At 47.0% G+C, this 18,006-nt stretch overlaps 1 protein-coding gene across 1 annotated transcript in view; it reads right to left on the reverse strand.

Moving 5' to 3' along the window:
- The window catches only part of LOC137430880 (kinesin-like protein KIF18A), a 196,896-nt gene that overhangs the window by 95,604 nt on the left and 83,286 nt on the right, over nucleotides 1-18,006 (reverse strand). Inside the window, exons 6-8 of the mRNA XM_078782362.1 lie at nucleotides 17,657-17,767; nucleotides 9,980-10,177; nucleotides 8,145-8,321 (exon numbers count right to left, since the gene is read on the reverse strand). Coding sequence (XP_078638488.1) covers nucleotides 8,145-8,321; nucleotides 9,980-10,177; nucleotides 17,657-17,767 — 486 coding nt within the window. The remainder of the gene's footprint in view (nucleotides 1-8,144; nucleotides 8,322-9,979; nucleotides 10,178-17,656; nucleotides 17,768-18,006) is intronic.

Consider the following 18,006-nt stretch of genomic DNA (forward strand, 5'->3'; position numbering starts at 1 on the left):
GAGCGTTTGCCCAGGAAAGGCGAGAGGGGGCGTGGCCCAGCGTCCTGGCTGCGGCCTGGCAAGTTGAGGGCGAGCCTGCCCGGGCATGCCCGGGCGTCCCGACCGAGGCCTGGCAAGTTGAGCGCGGGCCTGCCCGGGCGTCCTGGACGAGCCCGGCATGGTGATCGCTCCGCGTCCTTGATAGGTGCAAGGCGATTGTGAAAACCCAGCGGTAGCCGCTACACACGTCCCCCCAGAATCGACTTGCACCGGCAGGGTCAATTTGAGGGGGGTCCTGATGACCTGGCCGAAGCGACCCCTGGCGGGTCGTGGGAGGGGGTCCGGTGTGGTGGTGGGCGGTCGAGTGGGGGGCACCGTGGACGGGGGGCGGCCTGGCCGCGGCGGAAGGGCCACACGTGGTGGGTGGTCGACGTCCACGTGCGCCGGCTTGAGGCGGTCCACCGCAATCCGGTCCGACCTGCCGCCAATGTCGATGACGAACGACTTGTCGTCCCGTCGCAGCACCCGGAAGGGCCCGTCGTACGGCGGCCGGAGTGGCCCCCGATGTGCGTCGTGACGCACAAAAACATACTCCGCTGTGCGAAGTGCTGGGGGGACGTAGGACTGGGGGTCACCGTGGTGGGATGTTGGCACGGGGGCAAACCGTCGGGCGGCCTCCTGGAGGTCCGAGCGCTGGTGAGCTGCGGACCAGGGACTGGTAGTGTCGGGCACGAATTCGCCCGGGACGCGTAGCGCCTGGCCATAGACAAGCTCGGCGGTGGATGCCTGGAGGTCCTCCTTGGGGGCCGTGCGGAGGCCCAAAAGGACCCACGGCAGCCGGTCGGCCCAACCGCCGTCTTGAAGGCCGGCCATGAGCGCGGCCTTCATGGAGCGGTGGAATCGCTCGCACAACCCGTTTGCTTGGGGGTGGTAGGCCGTAGTATGGTGGAGCTTGACCCCCAGGTTGCGGGCGACCGCGCCCCACAGCTCGGAGGTGAACTGTGGTCCGCGGTCTGACGAGATGTCCACCGGTGCGCCGAAGCGGGCGACCCAGGTGGCGATGAAAGCCTGCGCCACGTCGGCGGTGGTGGTGGAGACGAGGGGAACGGCCTCCGGCCACCTGGTGGTCCTGTCCACCATGGTGAGCAGGTGTGTGAACCCCCGTGACGGGGGGAGGGGGCCCACCAGATCCACGTTGACGTGGTCGAAACGTCGTTCGGGCACGGTGAAAGGTGCCAGCGGGGCCTGGGTGTGTCGGTGGACCTTGGCCCGTTGGCAGGCCGTGCAGGTGCTGGTCCAATCGCGGACGTCCTGACGAAGGCCGTGCCAGACGAATCGCGCCGACACCAGCTTCTGGGAAGCTTTCCGGCCCGGGTGGGAAAGGCCGTGGAGGGAGGCGAAGATGCGGCGTTGCCAGGTGACGGGCACGATGGGGCGAGGCTGGCCTTGGGAGACGTCGCAGAGCAGGACAGTGTCCGCGAAGGGGATGTCGGCCAGGCGGAGGCCCGTGTCCGCCGCCCGGAGGGCTTGCACCGTGGTGTCGGTGGTTTGGTCCGCCGCCATAAGCGCAAAGTCCACGCCCAGGTGGACCGCGTTCGCGCTGGCCCGGGAAAGACAGTCGGCCACGGCGTTGTTTTTGCCGGCGACGTGCCGGATGTCCGTGGTAAACTCCGACACGGCGGAGAGGTGGCGCTGTTGGCGGGCCGACCACGGCTCCGTGACCTTGGCCATGGCGTAAACCAACGGCTTGTGGTCGACGAACGCCGTGAAAGGTCGGCCCTCCAGGAGGTGGCAGAAATGGCGGACGGCCAGGTGTAGACCGAGGAGCTCCCGGTCAAACGTGCTGTATTTGAGCTCGTTCGGCCGGAGCTGCCGGCTGAAAAAAGCGAGTGGCTGCCAAACCCCGTTCACCCATTGCTCATGTACGGCGCCCACCGCGTAGTCGGAGGCATCCGTGGTGAGGGCGATGGGAGCGTTGAGCACCGGGTGAGCGAGCAGTGTTGCGTCGGCGAGGGCCCGCTTTGAGCTTTGGAAGGCCGCATCCATTGCTGCAGACCAGGCGATGTCGTGCTTGGCCGGCCTGCCCCTGAGGGCTTCGTAGAGGGGCCGCATGAGTTGAGCAGCGCAGGGCACGAAGCGGTGATAAAAATTCACCATTCCCAGGAATTCCTGCAGGGCCTTTATGGTGCGGGGACGCGGGAACGTGGTGATGGCCTCGACCTTGGTTGGCAGCGGCACGGCCCCGTTCTTGGTGATGTGGTGGCCCAAAAAATCAACGGCCGTCGTGCCGAAGTGGCATTTGGCCGGGTTGACGATGACGCCGTGCTCGCTGAGGCGCCCGAACAGTGTTCGGAGGTGGAGGAGGTGCTCGGCCCGGGACGTGCTGGCGACGAGGATGTCGTCCAGATAAACGAAAAGGAACGGCAGGTCACGCAGCACGCCGTCCATCAAGCGCTGGAACGCCTGAGCCGCGTTCTTGAGACCAAACGGCATCCGCAAGAATTCGAATAAGCCGAACGGCGTGATGACTGCCGTTTTAGGGACGTCGGCCGCCCTGACAGGTACCTGGTGATATCCCCGTATGAGATCAATTTTCGAAAAAATGACCCGTCCCACCAGACGGGCGGAGAAGTCTTGGATATGCGGGATCGGGTACCTGTCGGGGGTGGTAGCGTCATTGAGACGGCGGTAGTCGCCACACGGGCGCCATCCACCCCCCGGCTTTGGCACGATGTGCAGTGGCGAGGCCCACGCGCTATCGGAGCGCCGCACGATGCCGAGGTGCTCCAACGCGTCGAATTCGGCCTTTGCCACGGCGAGCTTGGCTGGGTCGAGGCGGCGGGCCCTGGTGTAGACCGGCGGGCCCGTGGTTGGTATGTGGTGCTCGATCCCATGCCGTACTGCGACGGCCGAAAACGTCGGCCGCGTGAGGGCCGGGAACTCCGTGAGCAGGCGAGCAAACTCGTTCGCCGCCGGGACGGCGCATGCCAGCTCGGTCGGCGCGGAGCTGCTCAATGTGCATACCAGGGAGCTGAAGGTTTCGGCGTTGATTAAACGACGCCGTTGGACGTCCACCAGCAGTCCGTGTGCGCAGAGGAAGTCGGCGCCTAGCAGAGCCATGGGCACGTTTGCGGTTACAAATGTCCAAGCAAAGCGTTGGCCGCCGAAGCAGAGGGTGACGTTGCGCGGGCCGAAGGTGCGGATGGTCGATCCGTTGGCCGCAACCAAGGAGGGGCCGCAAACCGCGGATTGCCTGTCCTGGTCAGAGGCGGGTATGACGCTCAGTTGGGCGCCGGTGTCGCACAGGAAGCGCCGTCCGGATGCTTTATCCGTGATGAACAGTAAGTTGCCCGTGTGGCCGGCTCTCATGGCTGGTAATGAACGCCGGCCCGGCCGTTTCCCGGCCTGCCAAAGGTGCACGGGGGTCGGCATGTCCGGACCTTCTGTCCGAACCTGGCATGATAGTAACACCACGCTTGGTCAGGTGGAGGCCCCGGTCGTCGTGCTGGAGGTGGTCGGCTCGGTGTAGCGGCCGCCAATTGCGTCGGCAGTTCGGTCGTCGAACGTGCCGGGTGCTCGGGCGCCATGGGTGTTGCGTCGGACGGCGGTGGGTCCCATGTCGCCGCTGCGATGCGCTGTCCTGCGGCGGAGATCTTGTCGGCTTCTCTGGCAAGGGCCCGGGGATCTGTGATCGTCGTGCTTGCCAGGGCGAGGCGTACCGGGTTAGGCAGCTGACGGAGGAACAGCTCCCGGAACAGGAATTCCGGAGAGTGCTCGCCGAGCAGTGAAAGCATGTAGTCCATTCGCTCGGAAGGGCGCGTGTCGCCGAGCTCGGGCAGGTCGAGCAGGCGCCGTGCGTGTTCCGCCGATGGGAGGGCGAAAGCGTCGAGGAGAAGCTTCTTAATCGCGCCGTATTTGTCAGCGGCTGGCGGGCTCTCGAGGAGGCTCAGGGCGCGGGCCGCGGTGGCCGAACCGAGCGCTGCTACCACATGGTGGAAGCGGGTGTCGTCGGCCGTGATGCCTCGCAGGGCGAACAGGGAATCCGCCTGTGCGAACCAAACCGCCGCATGAGCCTCCCAGAAGGTAGGCAGTTTAAGGGCGACTGCCGTGTCCATGTCGGTAGGTCACCAATGAAGGAGCTGGGGCTCCCACGTCGATCGGAAGAATGGACGCGACAAAAAGCTGGAATTCATCCGAGTTGCTTTAATCAAACCAAACACTCAGGCACTCTGAAAAGCCCGTTTTATCGGGCAGCAATATATATACATATTATCCCGGAGCGTTTGCCCAGGAAAGGCGAGAGGGGGCGTGGCCCAGCATCCTGGCTGCGGCCTGGCAAGTTGAGGGCGAGCCTGCCCGGGCATGCCCGGGCATGCCCGGGCGTCCCGACTGAGGCCTGGCAAGTTGAGCGCGGGCCTGCCCGGGCGTCCTGGACGAGCCCGGCATGGTGATCGCTCTGCGTCCTTGATAGGTGCAAGGCGATTGTGAAAACCCAGCGGTAGCCGCTACACCATGGTGTCCGTCATGAAGAGTAGGCGAGTTATCGCCAGCACCGTGAACAAATTACAACTTCCTGCCCTAACCTTAGTAGGCCAGCCTGTTCGTGAAAGACTGGCCAAACCTTCCTCGAGCCAACCACACAAGAACGTGGGAAGAATTGTGCCCATTAAAAAACACCAGACTGAACAAAACTACACTGTGCTGACCACACTTGTATTGACGGACACATTATGTACGAAGAAGAATACGCAATAATATATGAGTAAGGGAAATACGAGAATATATGGCTCCACATTTCCAATGCTTCTGGTGCAAATTCCTCAGTTTACTGTATGTTCCGTTTGAAAAAAAAAAATTGTTTTAATGAATGCGCTCTGAGAAAGTAAAAAAATTTTTAAACAAGTACACATACATTCAAAGTACACCGCCCCATGCCAAATAATTAAATATGCTGCAGCGCGGCATTGCCGGGGCGCCTCCGGCGCCCGGCAATACCGCAGTGCAGCTCATTGAGGCTGCATTGGGAGGGAGAGGTGTACACTAATTGATTGATTAATTGTATAATTAAAATCAATAAAAGATTATCACAAAATATTTTCATAATCAATTGGCTAATCGCATAACTAAACCAGTAGTGCTTCATCCGAAGATGTATCTTTTAGAAATTTAATTAAATAAGTCATTTATAAAAAATTAAATAATTAATTGATTACTCAATAAATAATTAATCGATTAATCAATAAATACTTAATAGATGAAATGATTAATCAATAAATCAAAAATATCCTTGATAGCCACATCACTTGGTCACTCATGTCCAAATATTAGCTTCCCAGCTCAAAAGGTGCCTGAGATATTGGCCAAATGAGAAAGAAAATAAATAAATGATTAATAATGAAAATAAATAAATAATAATCATAAAAAAATTAAATTATTAATCAATTTGGTCAGAGAACACATAAACTACCACTATTTCATCAGAATCTGTAACTTAAAAAAAAAAAAATTTTTTGTCATTAATCGAATAATTAAATAATTAATCGATTAATTGATTAATTAATAAATCAAAAATATCCTTTGCAGCCAAATCACCTGGTCATTGGCATGTCCAAATATCAGCTTCCTAACTCAAAAGGTGCCTGAGTTAATAATGGTCAGAAGATAAATGAAATTTAATTAATTAAATAAGTACTTAATTAAACGCTAATAATTAAATAACTCCTCAATTAATTGATTATTCAAAAAACAAAAAATACCGTATTTGACAAAGGACTTGCTCACTACTGTGCCGAAATTTCAGCTTCCTAGCTCAAAGGATGGCTGAGATATCGTCCGGACAACCAAGAAAACAAACAAACAAGAAAACAACCAGAGTGAAAACTGAGTACTCTCTTTCAGCGTGCGTCACTGCCGAGCCCCCTTCGGTGCCCAGCAATGACGATTTGCAATGCCTGGAGATGGCATAGGAAAGGAGCGGTGTACAATAAGTACGTGTTCGACATCTTCAAATTATCTGTTCTCGTACATCACAAAGTTAAACATGACCAGGTTATCATTTACAGGAACAAAAAAGTAAAAATAACGGTATCAACTGGTGTTAAAATGGCCAAAAAAAATTTTTTTTAATGTGATTTCAAGGTAAGGGGCATCCATGTTATGTAGGATAACTACATGCCTATTCCAAGCTGAAAATAATTCCTTTAATGCTCGATGTGTAGAAGGAATATAACCATGGAACACACACACTCCAGGAAATCATGTTCTTCCTGGTGGGCCCCAACGTAAACATCGATAATAAAATCCTAAAAAAGTGGCTGCTAATCATATCGAGCAAGTAATTGTGTTATCGAGTTGATCACGTTTTCCTTAGGAAATTGTGCACACAACAGGTGGCCACATGACAGAGTGTGCATAGAAAGTTTCACCGCCTCCAAACATTTGGACGAAAACAGACGCGTGCACACAATGTCCATGCCCAACGTGGACATATATGTACATCTGTTTGCAGAAGCTGAAGATGAGTAATATTGGATGTCTCGCCCTCTCCAAATGTCAAGCAGGAGAGGCAATTGCCAGCAACATCATTACGCCGGCCTTCTGAACGTTCAAAAAATTGAGTTGTTTGTGACATTTTGCAGTTTTATTTGCGTTCCAACCTGCAATCGAGCCAGGCTGCCGAGCGTGTGCCGAGGTTTCACAAAAATGCCACAACAAGCAGCTGGCAGCAATCACCAAGGATATTTTTGGCGGGAAAAAGGAGGGTGCCGTGGCCATTGTGCATAGGTAAACGACTCCACCGTATCCCATGGCCCATGTCATACCAGCACGACCTTAAACCACAGCCAGACTAAATATTGCTGGTGAGTACACAATAATGACAGACACTTTTTAAATATAATTTTCAGATGAAAAAAAAAAAAAATTAACAAAACAAATAAATAAAGACTGCAACATAGGGGGGAGAGCATACACTGCCCGTTAAGGCAGGGCTGTCCCAATATATATATATATAATATAAGTTCAAAACACACCTGGTCACAAGTGTGCCGCACTGACAGGGTCCTCAGTCGAGGTCCTCAGCATCATCCCGTTTCGGCCCTTCAACCTCGATACGGTCAGCTAAGGTGGGCCAGCAGGGGCGCATACACATCCACATGCAGCAACTGCACCTGGATGCGTACATACCCCCACCACAGCCAGTGCGAACAACAACAACAACACCACCTCCGCATCCAGAATCCACAGCACCAAACAAACATGGTGTAACACTCAAACACCCACCTTTATGCCCTTCACCACACCACCAAAACACACCAGATCATTCATACACACAACACCAACCGACCAACCACCTACCCTTACATCATACACCACTCAACATACAAAAACTCACTCATACAAAAATTAATTCATGCAAAAACACACCCTCACCCACTCACTCATATACACAAAATAAGAAATAATAATGGTAACATAAAAAACACACAACCAACCTACACCGTTCGACGTGCCTCCATAAACTTCCTCCATATCCAAAATGAGCCTTTCAAGGCAACCTGGGCCACCTTGTCACTTGTGTGTGTGTGTGTGTGTGTGTGTGTGTGTGTGTATATATATATATATATATATATATATATATATATATATATATATATATATATATATATATATATATATATATATATATGGCAGGAGAACTTAGGAGGTATGCCAACCGACCTCAGAGCTGCAAAACCTTGGTTTGAAACTACACCCAACTATAAACTGTCACAATGGTGTTTCACATGCAGGGCCAGACATCCTGTGTTCACCATCCATAAGAAGTACATCAAGCTGGGTGTCCCATCTGTCAGCACCAGTTGTTGGTGGATGTCAAAGATCCCATGGTATATTTTCCGAAGAATGGACAACTCGTCACCGGTACCCCAAACAAATTTCAAATTCCTGCTCTAACCTAAAGGGTGCTTGCATCAACAACACAGCCACACCCAGGAATGACCCATAACAGCAACCATGTGCTGCCCACGAATGAATGAAATGACTATACCTATGAAAAGTGTGTTAGTCATGGTATTTTTGAAATACAAAACAAATTATATCCAACCTGTCATTGCATTTGAATATACGAAGCAAATGAAGTGGAGATTTAAACCGACGGCTCTTACCATATATTTTATATCCTTGGCTCGGCTGGCATAGTTCAGGGTATTGTAAGTGTCCTCGTAACTGGCAGACGATGGGCTGATAGCCGCAACCATTATGGTTTGGCAGTTCCCACCGAGTGTGTCCTTTAGCAGGCGCGTCAGCTTGCTGTTCCTATATGGAATGTGTTGTTTCTTGGTCTGCAATGAGAAATCATTTTAGAAAGCTAATAATAATAACTACAACCACCACTTTATAACTGCTGGCAGTGATGACCGGGTACCAACGCATCCCACTTTGATCAGACACGTGACCCATGACATCCTCTAAAAAAAACTGGATGCAGAATTGGATTTAAAAAATTCAATTCAGGCATTCAAAAAAAACTCAGGCATTCAAAAATAAATTTTAAAAATGGCTGCCAGACAGTGACCAATGACATAAATTAGAGCTATATTCCCAAAACACTCGATCATGTGCGTGAAGTTTCACATCGATCTTGGAAGCCATTCTGAAGAATATAAAATTGTAAGGTTTCTTCTTCAAACTAGATCGCATTAATAGAATACTTACTCTGCGCAGTCTTGAGAAGGAATTGGTGCGAGCCAAGTCTTCTCTCTTTTTTTTTTTTTTTAAGGTTTTTTATTATTATTATTTTTGATCCAATATAGCTGCCAGACCAGTGATCGATGATGTCACTTTTATCAAACTATATTTTCCATTGGTAGGTGATAAATTATTTAAAGTTTTGCATTGATCAGTTAAGCTGTTTCAAAGAAGAGTTTCAAAGAAGTTTGCTTAGATCCAATATGGCTGCCCAACCACATGACCTATGACATTATAAAGTTACACTCTGGCTCCAATTGGTAGGAGATAAGGTGTGTGATATTTTGTGTTGATCGGATAAGGTTCGTTTTTCTATCAAAGATGGCTGCCAATCCACATGACCTATGACATCATTTTCACTATATACAGTTGAGGATGGATTTGGATGAAACTTGGTGGACAGGTTGGGTATGTGACAAGGATGGATCGATTTGATTTTGGTGAAGATACAAATTCGGATCCGAGAATTTCTTAATTTTTGAAGTGATTCTTCACCATCGAGTAATAGGGCAAAAACGATATATGGCACGATATTTCCAAAAAAAAGTTGTGGACGGATTTGGGAAAAAGTGGAGGAGTTGGTTAGGTGACAACAAGCCGATTAGATTTTGGTTCAGGTCCAGATCCAGATCCAGATCTGGCCAATCAGTGGGTAAAAAAGGTAAACTGTTCAGCCTCACGGAGGTGTGCACTCCACCAAGTGCAATTCTAGTTTGTTCTGAAAATGACTGCATCTCAATTGTCTCATTGCAAAACACTTCAAGTTTACTAACATTAGTTGAGGTAAACTAACTGAGGGTTGGGCAGGATGGCCTAGAGGTACACAGTCACACACATGCCTCAAGGTTGTCTAGCCTGGGTTTGAATCTCAACCCAGCTATATGTAGTCATCCTCGTATTTCACAGGCAGATGATTCATCAATGTGTGTGCCGTCCCTCGGATGGACGTTAAACGGGAGTCCCATCTGCCGACATTGGTTGTTGGATGTTAAAAACCCCAGTGTGTAGTTCATGAAGAGTAGGCGAGCTATCACCGACACCATGGACAAGTTCCAAATACCTTCCCTAACTAATGCTGGAAAGGCAACAGCAAATCGCCCAGTATAACTCTTGCTCAGGAAGCTGCTCCGGCAGCACTGACGCTCTGTGAAGATTATGGTACATCAGAGACAGAGACAGAGACAGAGACAGAGACAGAGAGAGAGAGAGAGAAACAAACTGGACATCCACTTGTGTCCAACCAGTTACTGACCTTGGGGTCAGCAAGAGCATTGATGCAGCTTCCAAGGGCAAGAAGAGAGCAATTAATGGTAGACCCCTCTCGCATACGTTGACCGGAATTATTCGTCTCAAATGCACGTTCAGAGCCGGCTAAGTCAATGAGACTCAGCTTGGAGATCAGGGCATTGTGGCTTAAGCTTGGATCACGCTCCTCCTGCTTCAGGTATATCTGTGGGATCACAGGTTATCAAAATTGAGCCAAGGGCTAGAAAGTAGCAAACTAGCTGCACACAATCATACACTTCACTTTCCCACCCATGACACCTCCCCACAAAAAAATAATAATTAATGAGCCAACAATTATGTTGATATTTAAGCAAGTAATAAAAAAAAACCAAAAAATAAAAAATAAAAAAAACCCACCGTTTAGAGGCTATTTTTCCCCGCAAAGCGGGGGTTGGCCTTTTCGGGGACCGTGGTAGTTGTTGTTTTTTGGTCCCCTTTTTGAAGCAATGTTTTACGGCCGGATGCCCTTCCTGACACCAACCCTTTTTGCCGCCTTCAACGACAAACAGGGAATTACCAGTGAACTGGTACTCAATTTGCCGACCTCGGAAGGTATGACCCCCCTGGCATTAATTCGGTGATCGACCGGGATTCGAACCCAGGATCCTAGGAATCCTAAGCCGGCACCCTAGCCGCTAGCCCAACACCAGGGATTTAGGGTGGCCTCGTGCTCGTACCGGGATTCGAACCCAGGATCCTAGGAATCCTAAGCCGGCACCCTAGCCGCTAGCCCAACACCAGGGATTTAGGGTGGCCTCGTGCTCGTGCAAGGGTAAGATGAATAAAGTTAAGCAAGTAATCAAGTACTTAAATAAAATTTTAGCATAGGGGAATAAAAATACATTGGTTGGCAAGTATTTAACAGATGAAGTAAATAAATCTGTTTAATTAATATTTACACTTTTGGCAAACTGGCTGAATATGAATATATATGAAAAGCCTGGTGTTGGCTTAGTGGTTAGGGTGTCGGCTTGGGATCCTAGGATCCTGGGATCCTGGGTTCGAATCCCTGTCGATCGCTGAATTAACGCCGGGGGGTTGACTCAGCCTGTCATCCTTCCGAGGTCAGCAAATTTGAGTACCAGCTTGCTGGGATGAATGATCACGGTGTACCTCGATTTAGAATAGGTACACCGTATCCCTGCGCATCGTAAGAGGCGACCAAGGGTTGGCGTCAGGAAGGGCATCCGGCCATAAAACATTGCCTCAAACAAGGAACCATGATTGTCATGGAACCCGCAAGGCTAACCCCCGCTCTAGGGGGGAAAATGGCCTTAAAACGATCATTCTTAAACGAGGGATCATTGAGATGTGTCAATTCATAATGAAGGAAAATAAATAAATATCGAATTAGAAAAAAAAAAATATTAAAATGTAAAATGAAACCATGCATACAAACCATGAAATGCACGATGGTCAGATAGCGATGCAAAAATACGATTGTTCGACCATAGTTCATGGCTTTTGTTGTACAAACCAAACAGCTGTGCTTCAATTAGAATGCAGAGCGAGAACCTCATCGCGTGTCTGTGTATTTGATAGTCAGTCACGCAAGGGGAATTTTCCCCTCGGGCTGAACCAACATAATCAATTTCCACCGATCAAATCAACCCGAGTCAACATCTAACACTCCAAAGAGTGATCGTGCCTAGGGGTTGCCCAGGACACCAATTAAATAGTCAACGTTGGTGACCCCAAAAAATAAGAAATAATCTTTTCAAACTCGACATTTAATTAGTAAATACGGTGTCATTTGTGGCTGATCACCAAGGCAACAATCAATGTTATCGCTTGTTACAACACAAAGGTGGGTACCAGGCAAGACTGAGGGTAGGAGAGTAAGGCACATGGAGCAAGGCACTGCTTTCATCTGTCTGTGAACAGGATATCTCAAAAAACTTATGGATGGATTTGGACAAAACTTGATGACCAGGTTGAGTGTGTGACCAGGAAAAATATGTTTGATTTTGGTGAAGATCCGGATGTGGATCCGCATCCGAGAATTTTTTTTGAGCGATTCTTCATCGTTGAGGGATAGGGTCAAAAACGATATATAGCATATCTATAAGTTGTGGATGGTTTCGGCTGAAATTTGGTGGAGAGGTTGGGTGTGTGGCAAAGACCAATCAATTCGATTTTGATGATGACAGGATCAGAGTCCAGATCGGCAAATGTTTTGCGATTCTTCATCATTGACAACTGGGGTCAAAAACTATATTCTAGCACAAGATCTCAAAGTTATCGCCAGATTCAGACGAAACTTGGACAGGTGGGGTGCATGACAAGGAACAAATTGATTCGATTATGCTGAAGACACGGATCCAAATCCAAGTTTTTTTGTGATCCTTCACCATTGAGAAATGGGGTCCAAAACTACATATAGCACATCTCAAAACGTTGTGGACGGATCATGACAAAACTTGGTGGACGAGTTGCTTAGACGACAAGAACAAGCCAATTAGATTTTTGTTCAGGTCAGCAGATGCGGCCTATCAGTTGGATAGAAAACGTAAACTGTTCAGCCTGGTGGAGGACTGGAGGGTATGCACTCTACCGACTGCCGTTCTAATGGTCTATGCAACCAATGGTTGAGAATCAAAACAAAAAGGAAGAAGAGATAGCAACGTGGTGTTCTTGCTCAGCAAGCTGGACAGGTGTGCATTTATTTACATTTGCAAGACCGGGAGCAAAGAGAATCAAAACAAAAAGGAAGAAGAGGTAGCAATGTGGTGTTCTTGCTCAGCAAGCTGGACAGGTGTGCATTTATTTACATTTGCAAGACCGGGAGCAAAGAGAATCAAAACAAAAAGGAAGAAGAGGTAGCAATGTGGTGTTCTCGCTCTGCAAGCTGGACAGGTGTGCATTTATTTATATTTGCAAGACCGGGAGCAAAGCGAATCAAAACAAAAAGGAAGAAGAGGTAGCAATGTGGTGTTCTTGCTCAGCAAGCTGGACAGGTGTGCATTTATTTATATTTGCAAGACCGGGAGCAAAGCGAATCAAAACAAAAAGGAAGAAGAGGTAGCAATGCGGTGTTCTCGCTCAGCAAGCTGGACAGGTGTGCATTTATTTACATTTGCAAGACCGGGAGCAAAGAGAATCAAAACAATAAGGAAGAAGAGGTAGCAATGTGGTGTTCTCGCTCTGCAAGCTGGACAGGTGTGCATTTATTTACATTTGCAAGACCGGGAGCAAAGAGAATCAAAACAAAAAGGAAGAAGAGGTAGCAATGTGGTGTTCTCGCTCTGCAAGCTGGACAGGTGTGCATTTATTTATATTTGCAAGACCGGGAGCAAAGCGAATCAAAACAAAAAGGAAGAAGAGGTAGCAATGCGGTGTTCTCGCTCTGCAAGCTGGACAGGTGTGCATTTATTTACATTTGCAAGACCGGGAGCAAAGAGAATCAAAACAAAAAGGAAGAAGAGGTAGCAATGTGGTGTTCTTGCTCAGCAAGCTGGACAGGTGTGCATTTATTTACATTTGCAAGACCGGAGCAAAGAGAATCAAAACAAAAAGGAAGAAGAGGTAGCAATGTGGTGTTCTCGCTCTGCAAGCTGGACAGGTGTGCATTTATTTATATTTGCAAGACCGGGAGCAAAGAGAATCAAAACAAAAAGGAAGAAGAGGTAGCAATGTGGTGTTCTCGCTCTGCAAGCTGGACAGGTGTCCATTTATTTACATTTGCAAGACCGGGAGCAAAGAGAATCAAAACAAAAAGGAAGAAGAGGTAGCAATGTGGTGTTCTCGCTCTGCAAGCTGGACAGGTGTCCATTTATTTACATTTGCAAGACCGGGAGCAAAACACGGCATAACAATTTGGATAGCAACGACTGGCCAATCTGAATTTTGGATTCCAAAATGAAACAAAAAGTTTGGATTTAAAGAAATTGGAACAATTCAGCCAATAATGAAACATCTATCTATAATTCCAGTAATCTCTGTCTGTACGTTTGTTTGTCTGTGACCGCTGTTTCTCGACAACCACGGGTCCGATATACTTTTAACTTGCCAGGTATATTGCTGGGGACCCGAGGATGTGCCTTTTCAAGGTTTCATATTAATCGGACAATTACTTACCGAGCTATGTCCAAAAAACGATTCAACCAATCAGAGAGCAGCGAACGATCGCGTGTGCCGGCGTTGCGAATGGACCAAACCATTCCATGTAAATAGAGGGGGGGGATTGTCACTGTACTCGCAAGCCGTTCGCCGTTCGCTTTGGCGTTGCGAATGGACCAAACCATTTCATGTAAATAGAGGGGGGGGATATAATTTTAGATAGATATATAGTACGGGCATATATATAGTACGGGCATGCCCTAGTACCTTGCAATGATGAAAACTTTCAAAATTGATGTTGAATTTGGAACCAAACCTTTGCTTTCGTACCGCCAACATTATTGCTACTTGCTCTTTGGTGAAAATAACATCTTCATTGAAAAATATTTTCAACCCATCCATACATTTTAAACTTGCACTTCCTTATCCGATTGTAAAATTAGCTCAGATTCTCGTGCATGGTCTGCAATGCTCCAACCGATAATGACCACCAAATTTTATTGGAGCATCATGGGACTATCATGATCACTAACCGCAGTTAGGCACATCTCATACATTTGTGACTTGATACAGAAATCGTGCAACTACCAGTCACAGGAGCACAGAGAACTGATTATAGACCAAGTTAGTACAAGTTTCATAAAGGATATGACCAACTGTGTCAGGAGCGCCATCTGCTGGGTAGCCTCAGCACGACTGAACCTGAGTTAAACCCAAAACCGACACTAAACCCCTCCTACCCCACCCCCAAATTTTTGTCATAAAGTGAAAAAGAAAAACAAGGGATGCAAAAGCAAGGCCTAAATAATGGTTCTAAATGGCAAAAAAAAATTTTTTTTAAGTTTAACTAGAAAGGCACTTGGCAGTTTTGCACTTTGACCTCAATCTAATCAGTTAATCTATGCATCATTATGCATAATTGTACCAAGTTTGACTTAGATCCCCTCAACCATTCATAAGTTATTGCGGTAACGAAAACCTCCCATGGATGCATGGATGCACAGATGGACGGACAAGCAAATGGACAACCCGAAAGCATAATGCCTTCGACAACTTAATTGGTGGAGGCATAAAAATGAGTAAATTGTTCAATGGGAAAAATGGTGAAGGTTTTTCTTCGTTGCACACCAACTTTAAAAAGCTGGTGTTAGCTTAACGGTTAAGGTGGTTGGCTTAAGATATTAGGGTCTTGAGTTTGAGCGCCTGCTGTGCCGTTAAATAACACAGAGTGGGTTAACTCGGCCTGTCATCCTTCCGAGATAGGCAAAATGAGTACCAGCTTACTGGCAATAGGGGGCACTGCATAAGCGGCACAGCGACGCTTCCAGAAATGATGTAACCAACAGCCACAGGCTCCAAACAAAATAATAATAATCAACTTTTAAAATGAAAAGAGCTATGGATTACAGATCAGAAATTTCAGGAGTTTAAATATATCAATGTGATGAACGTCACCAATTTATTTAAGGCCTCCCTCCACTTGTGTTTTCTAGTATTATAACAACATTGACTGTTATTAAAAATCTAAATGAAAACAGTTTGGGTGAGAAGAAACCAAGTTTGTCATTTTTTTCGGGGGCAGAAACAAAGTTCAGGGCAGGCACAAGGTGCAGGAAACAAAATCAACAAGCGTTACGCCTAGGTCCCCCGTCGGTGAAGTGATGTGAGTTGACAAAGTGGAAGACGCAGAAAACATGCTATGATATGATATTTCGCTCACAAGGTTCAGACATATATATGGTGGCGGCCATCTTGTGTTTTGACGTGGCGACCCAATTTTCAATAGCGCTCTTCCTTATGCCGAGATACACCCACACACCAAATTAGAAGTTGGTACTTCGCTTATTTTTCAAGATATTCATCTCACAAGGTTCAGACATACATGGCATCAGACATACATGGCGGTGGCCATCTTGCATTTTGACGTGGGTTGCACCCACACCAAATTTGAATGCGGTCCTTCGCTTACGCATGCACGCACGCAAACACGGACGGATGGACGGAGGGGAAAGCCATAGTCCCCCTTTCGCTACGCTGTGCGACGGGGGACAATAACCCAGATACCTGACCCGGAAGCAGACCTGCCCACTAATCCCACCCTTCAAAGTTCACAAACTTCAAAGCAATTGTCCCCCACCCCCCCCCCCTACAGTCCAATCAGAACAAGTATCCGTTCCCATTGGAGGTATTAAAGTGCGGATGATTTAATTACAACCATTACCTCGGAGGATGGAAGATAGTATTATTCTCAAACGTCAGGATTATTAAAAAATAAAATAAAATTCTTGTTTTTACGGCTCAGTATGCATTTACCTCCCAAATAATATATATATATCTATATATATCTATATATATCTATATATATCTATATATATCTATATATATCTATATATATCTATATGTATCTATATATATCTATATATATCTATATATATCTATATATATCTATATATATCTATATATATATATATATATATATATATATATATATATATATATATATATATATATATATATATATATATATATATCTATATATCTATCTATATATCTATATATATATATATATATATATATATACATATATATATATACTTACATAATTATACACACACACACGAATTTAACCACTTAGATTTTGCAAAAGAGGGGAACAACAACAGGCCAAACTTTGCCATACGGAACTGCTTTTCAAAAGGACAATCTCATCACAATGACGAGCAAAAGGCAAGCAACCATCAAATTGTGACCAAAACAGTTATACAGAACGAGCATCCTGCCCCAATGGCATCAGGCCCAGAAAGCCCACTGCTCTGGATCAATCTAATACAGCACCAGAAACAGCAGCACCTGCAATGGTGACACAGCATCAAATATGTATGGTGAACCATTGCCTTCATGTTCCTTTCAATGATGCATTTAGATTCTGCCTCAAGTTCAATGATAGGCATGCTAGAATCTGTGGATGAGGTGGGGAACAATCTTATAATGCGTCATTTGGCAGCATGATCGGTTTCGTAGGAGCAGCCTGATGGTGTGAAATGGCATTCAAGTTGGTTGAAGAACCGATCTTGTCATCACACGAAGGGTGCTACAACTGGTGTCATATATTCATAAGATCCTCATGGTAGTTATCCCTCTGCCCAGCAGCAAAGTCCTAACTTGATCTTTATGAATGATTCAGCTGGATGAACGGTGTAACATCCCATATCCCACAATGGCTCATAGCAAGACGTGTACAAGCGAGTATTCAGGTCAATGGTGGTCATACATGTTACCATGTCTACTTCTATCAATGTATACTTCAGACAGCAATATTGTTTTTGTATTTCCAACTTGTCTTTGGCTTCCAATGACATCCATGGCTGTTTAGTGCAGTGTGTAAATCAATGTGCTGTTCCCTCTAAAAGCAGAATATGAACATGTTTGAATGTACCATAAAGCAATGGAATCCTCAAGAATAAATAAATAAAAACATGCAAACACGTGTTCTCTCTCAACGTCGAGTAAAAACTGTGTCCTATCCGCATGCAGGTATTGATCTTCATGGCATCTTCGTGGGCTGCTTGTGGTGTCGCCTTGCCTGTAGCAGAGCGTGAGAGCGGGAAGACAATGCGTTGGCGTCTGTTGGGTGCTGTGTGCGGTTCTGGTTTCCCTTCTCCAGCATTCGAAGCAACTCTTCGACAGATTTTGGCTGAAGGAACAAAACGAAAGGGATTTGAAGGTTACATTGGCTGAAAACCATCAGACGATGATGAGGAACCAGGTGAGAAAACAACGATGATAAACTAGGGAACTGCCTGAGTAAAAGGACATAGGTTGGCATTTTAGGATGCAAATATTTTTTTAAAGCCGAGTAATAACTTTGTAATACCATTTAATTTGATTTCTAAATAAAGTAAAATAAAAGGTTCGGGCCTCAAGTTGCAATAA

Source organism: Myxine glutinosa, chromosome 7 (assembly GCF_964187855.1).
Source record: "Myxine glutinosa chromosome 7, kmMyxGlut1.1, whole genome shotgun sequence".
NCBI lineage: Eukaryota > Metazoa > Chordata > Myxini > Myxiniformes > Myxinidae > Myxine > Myxine glutinosa.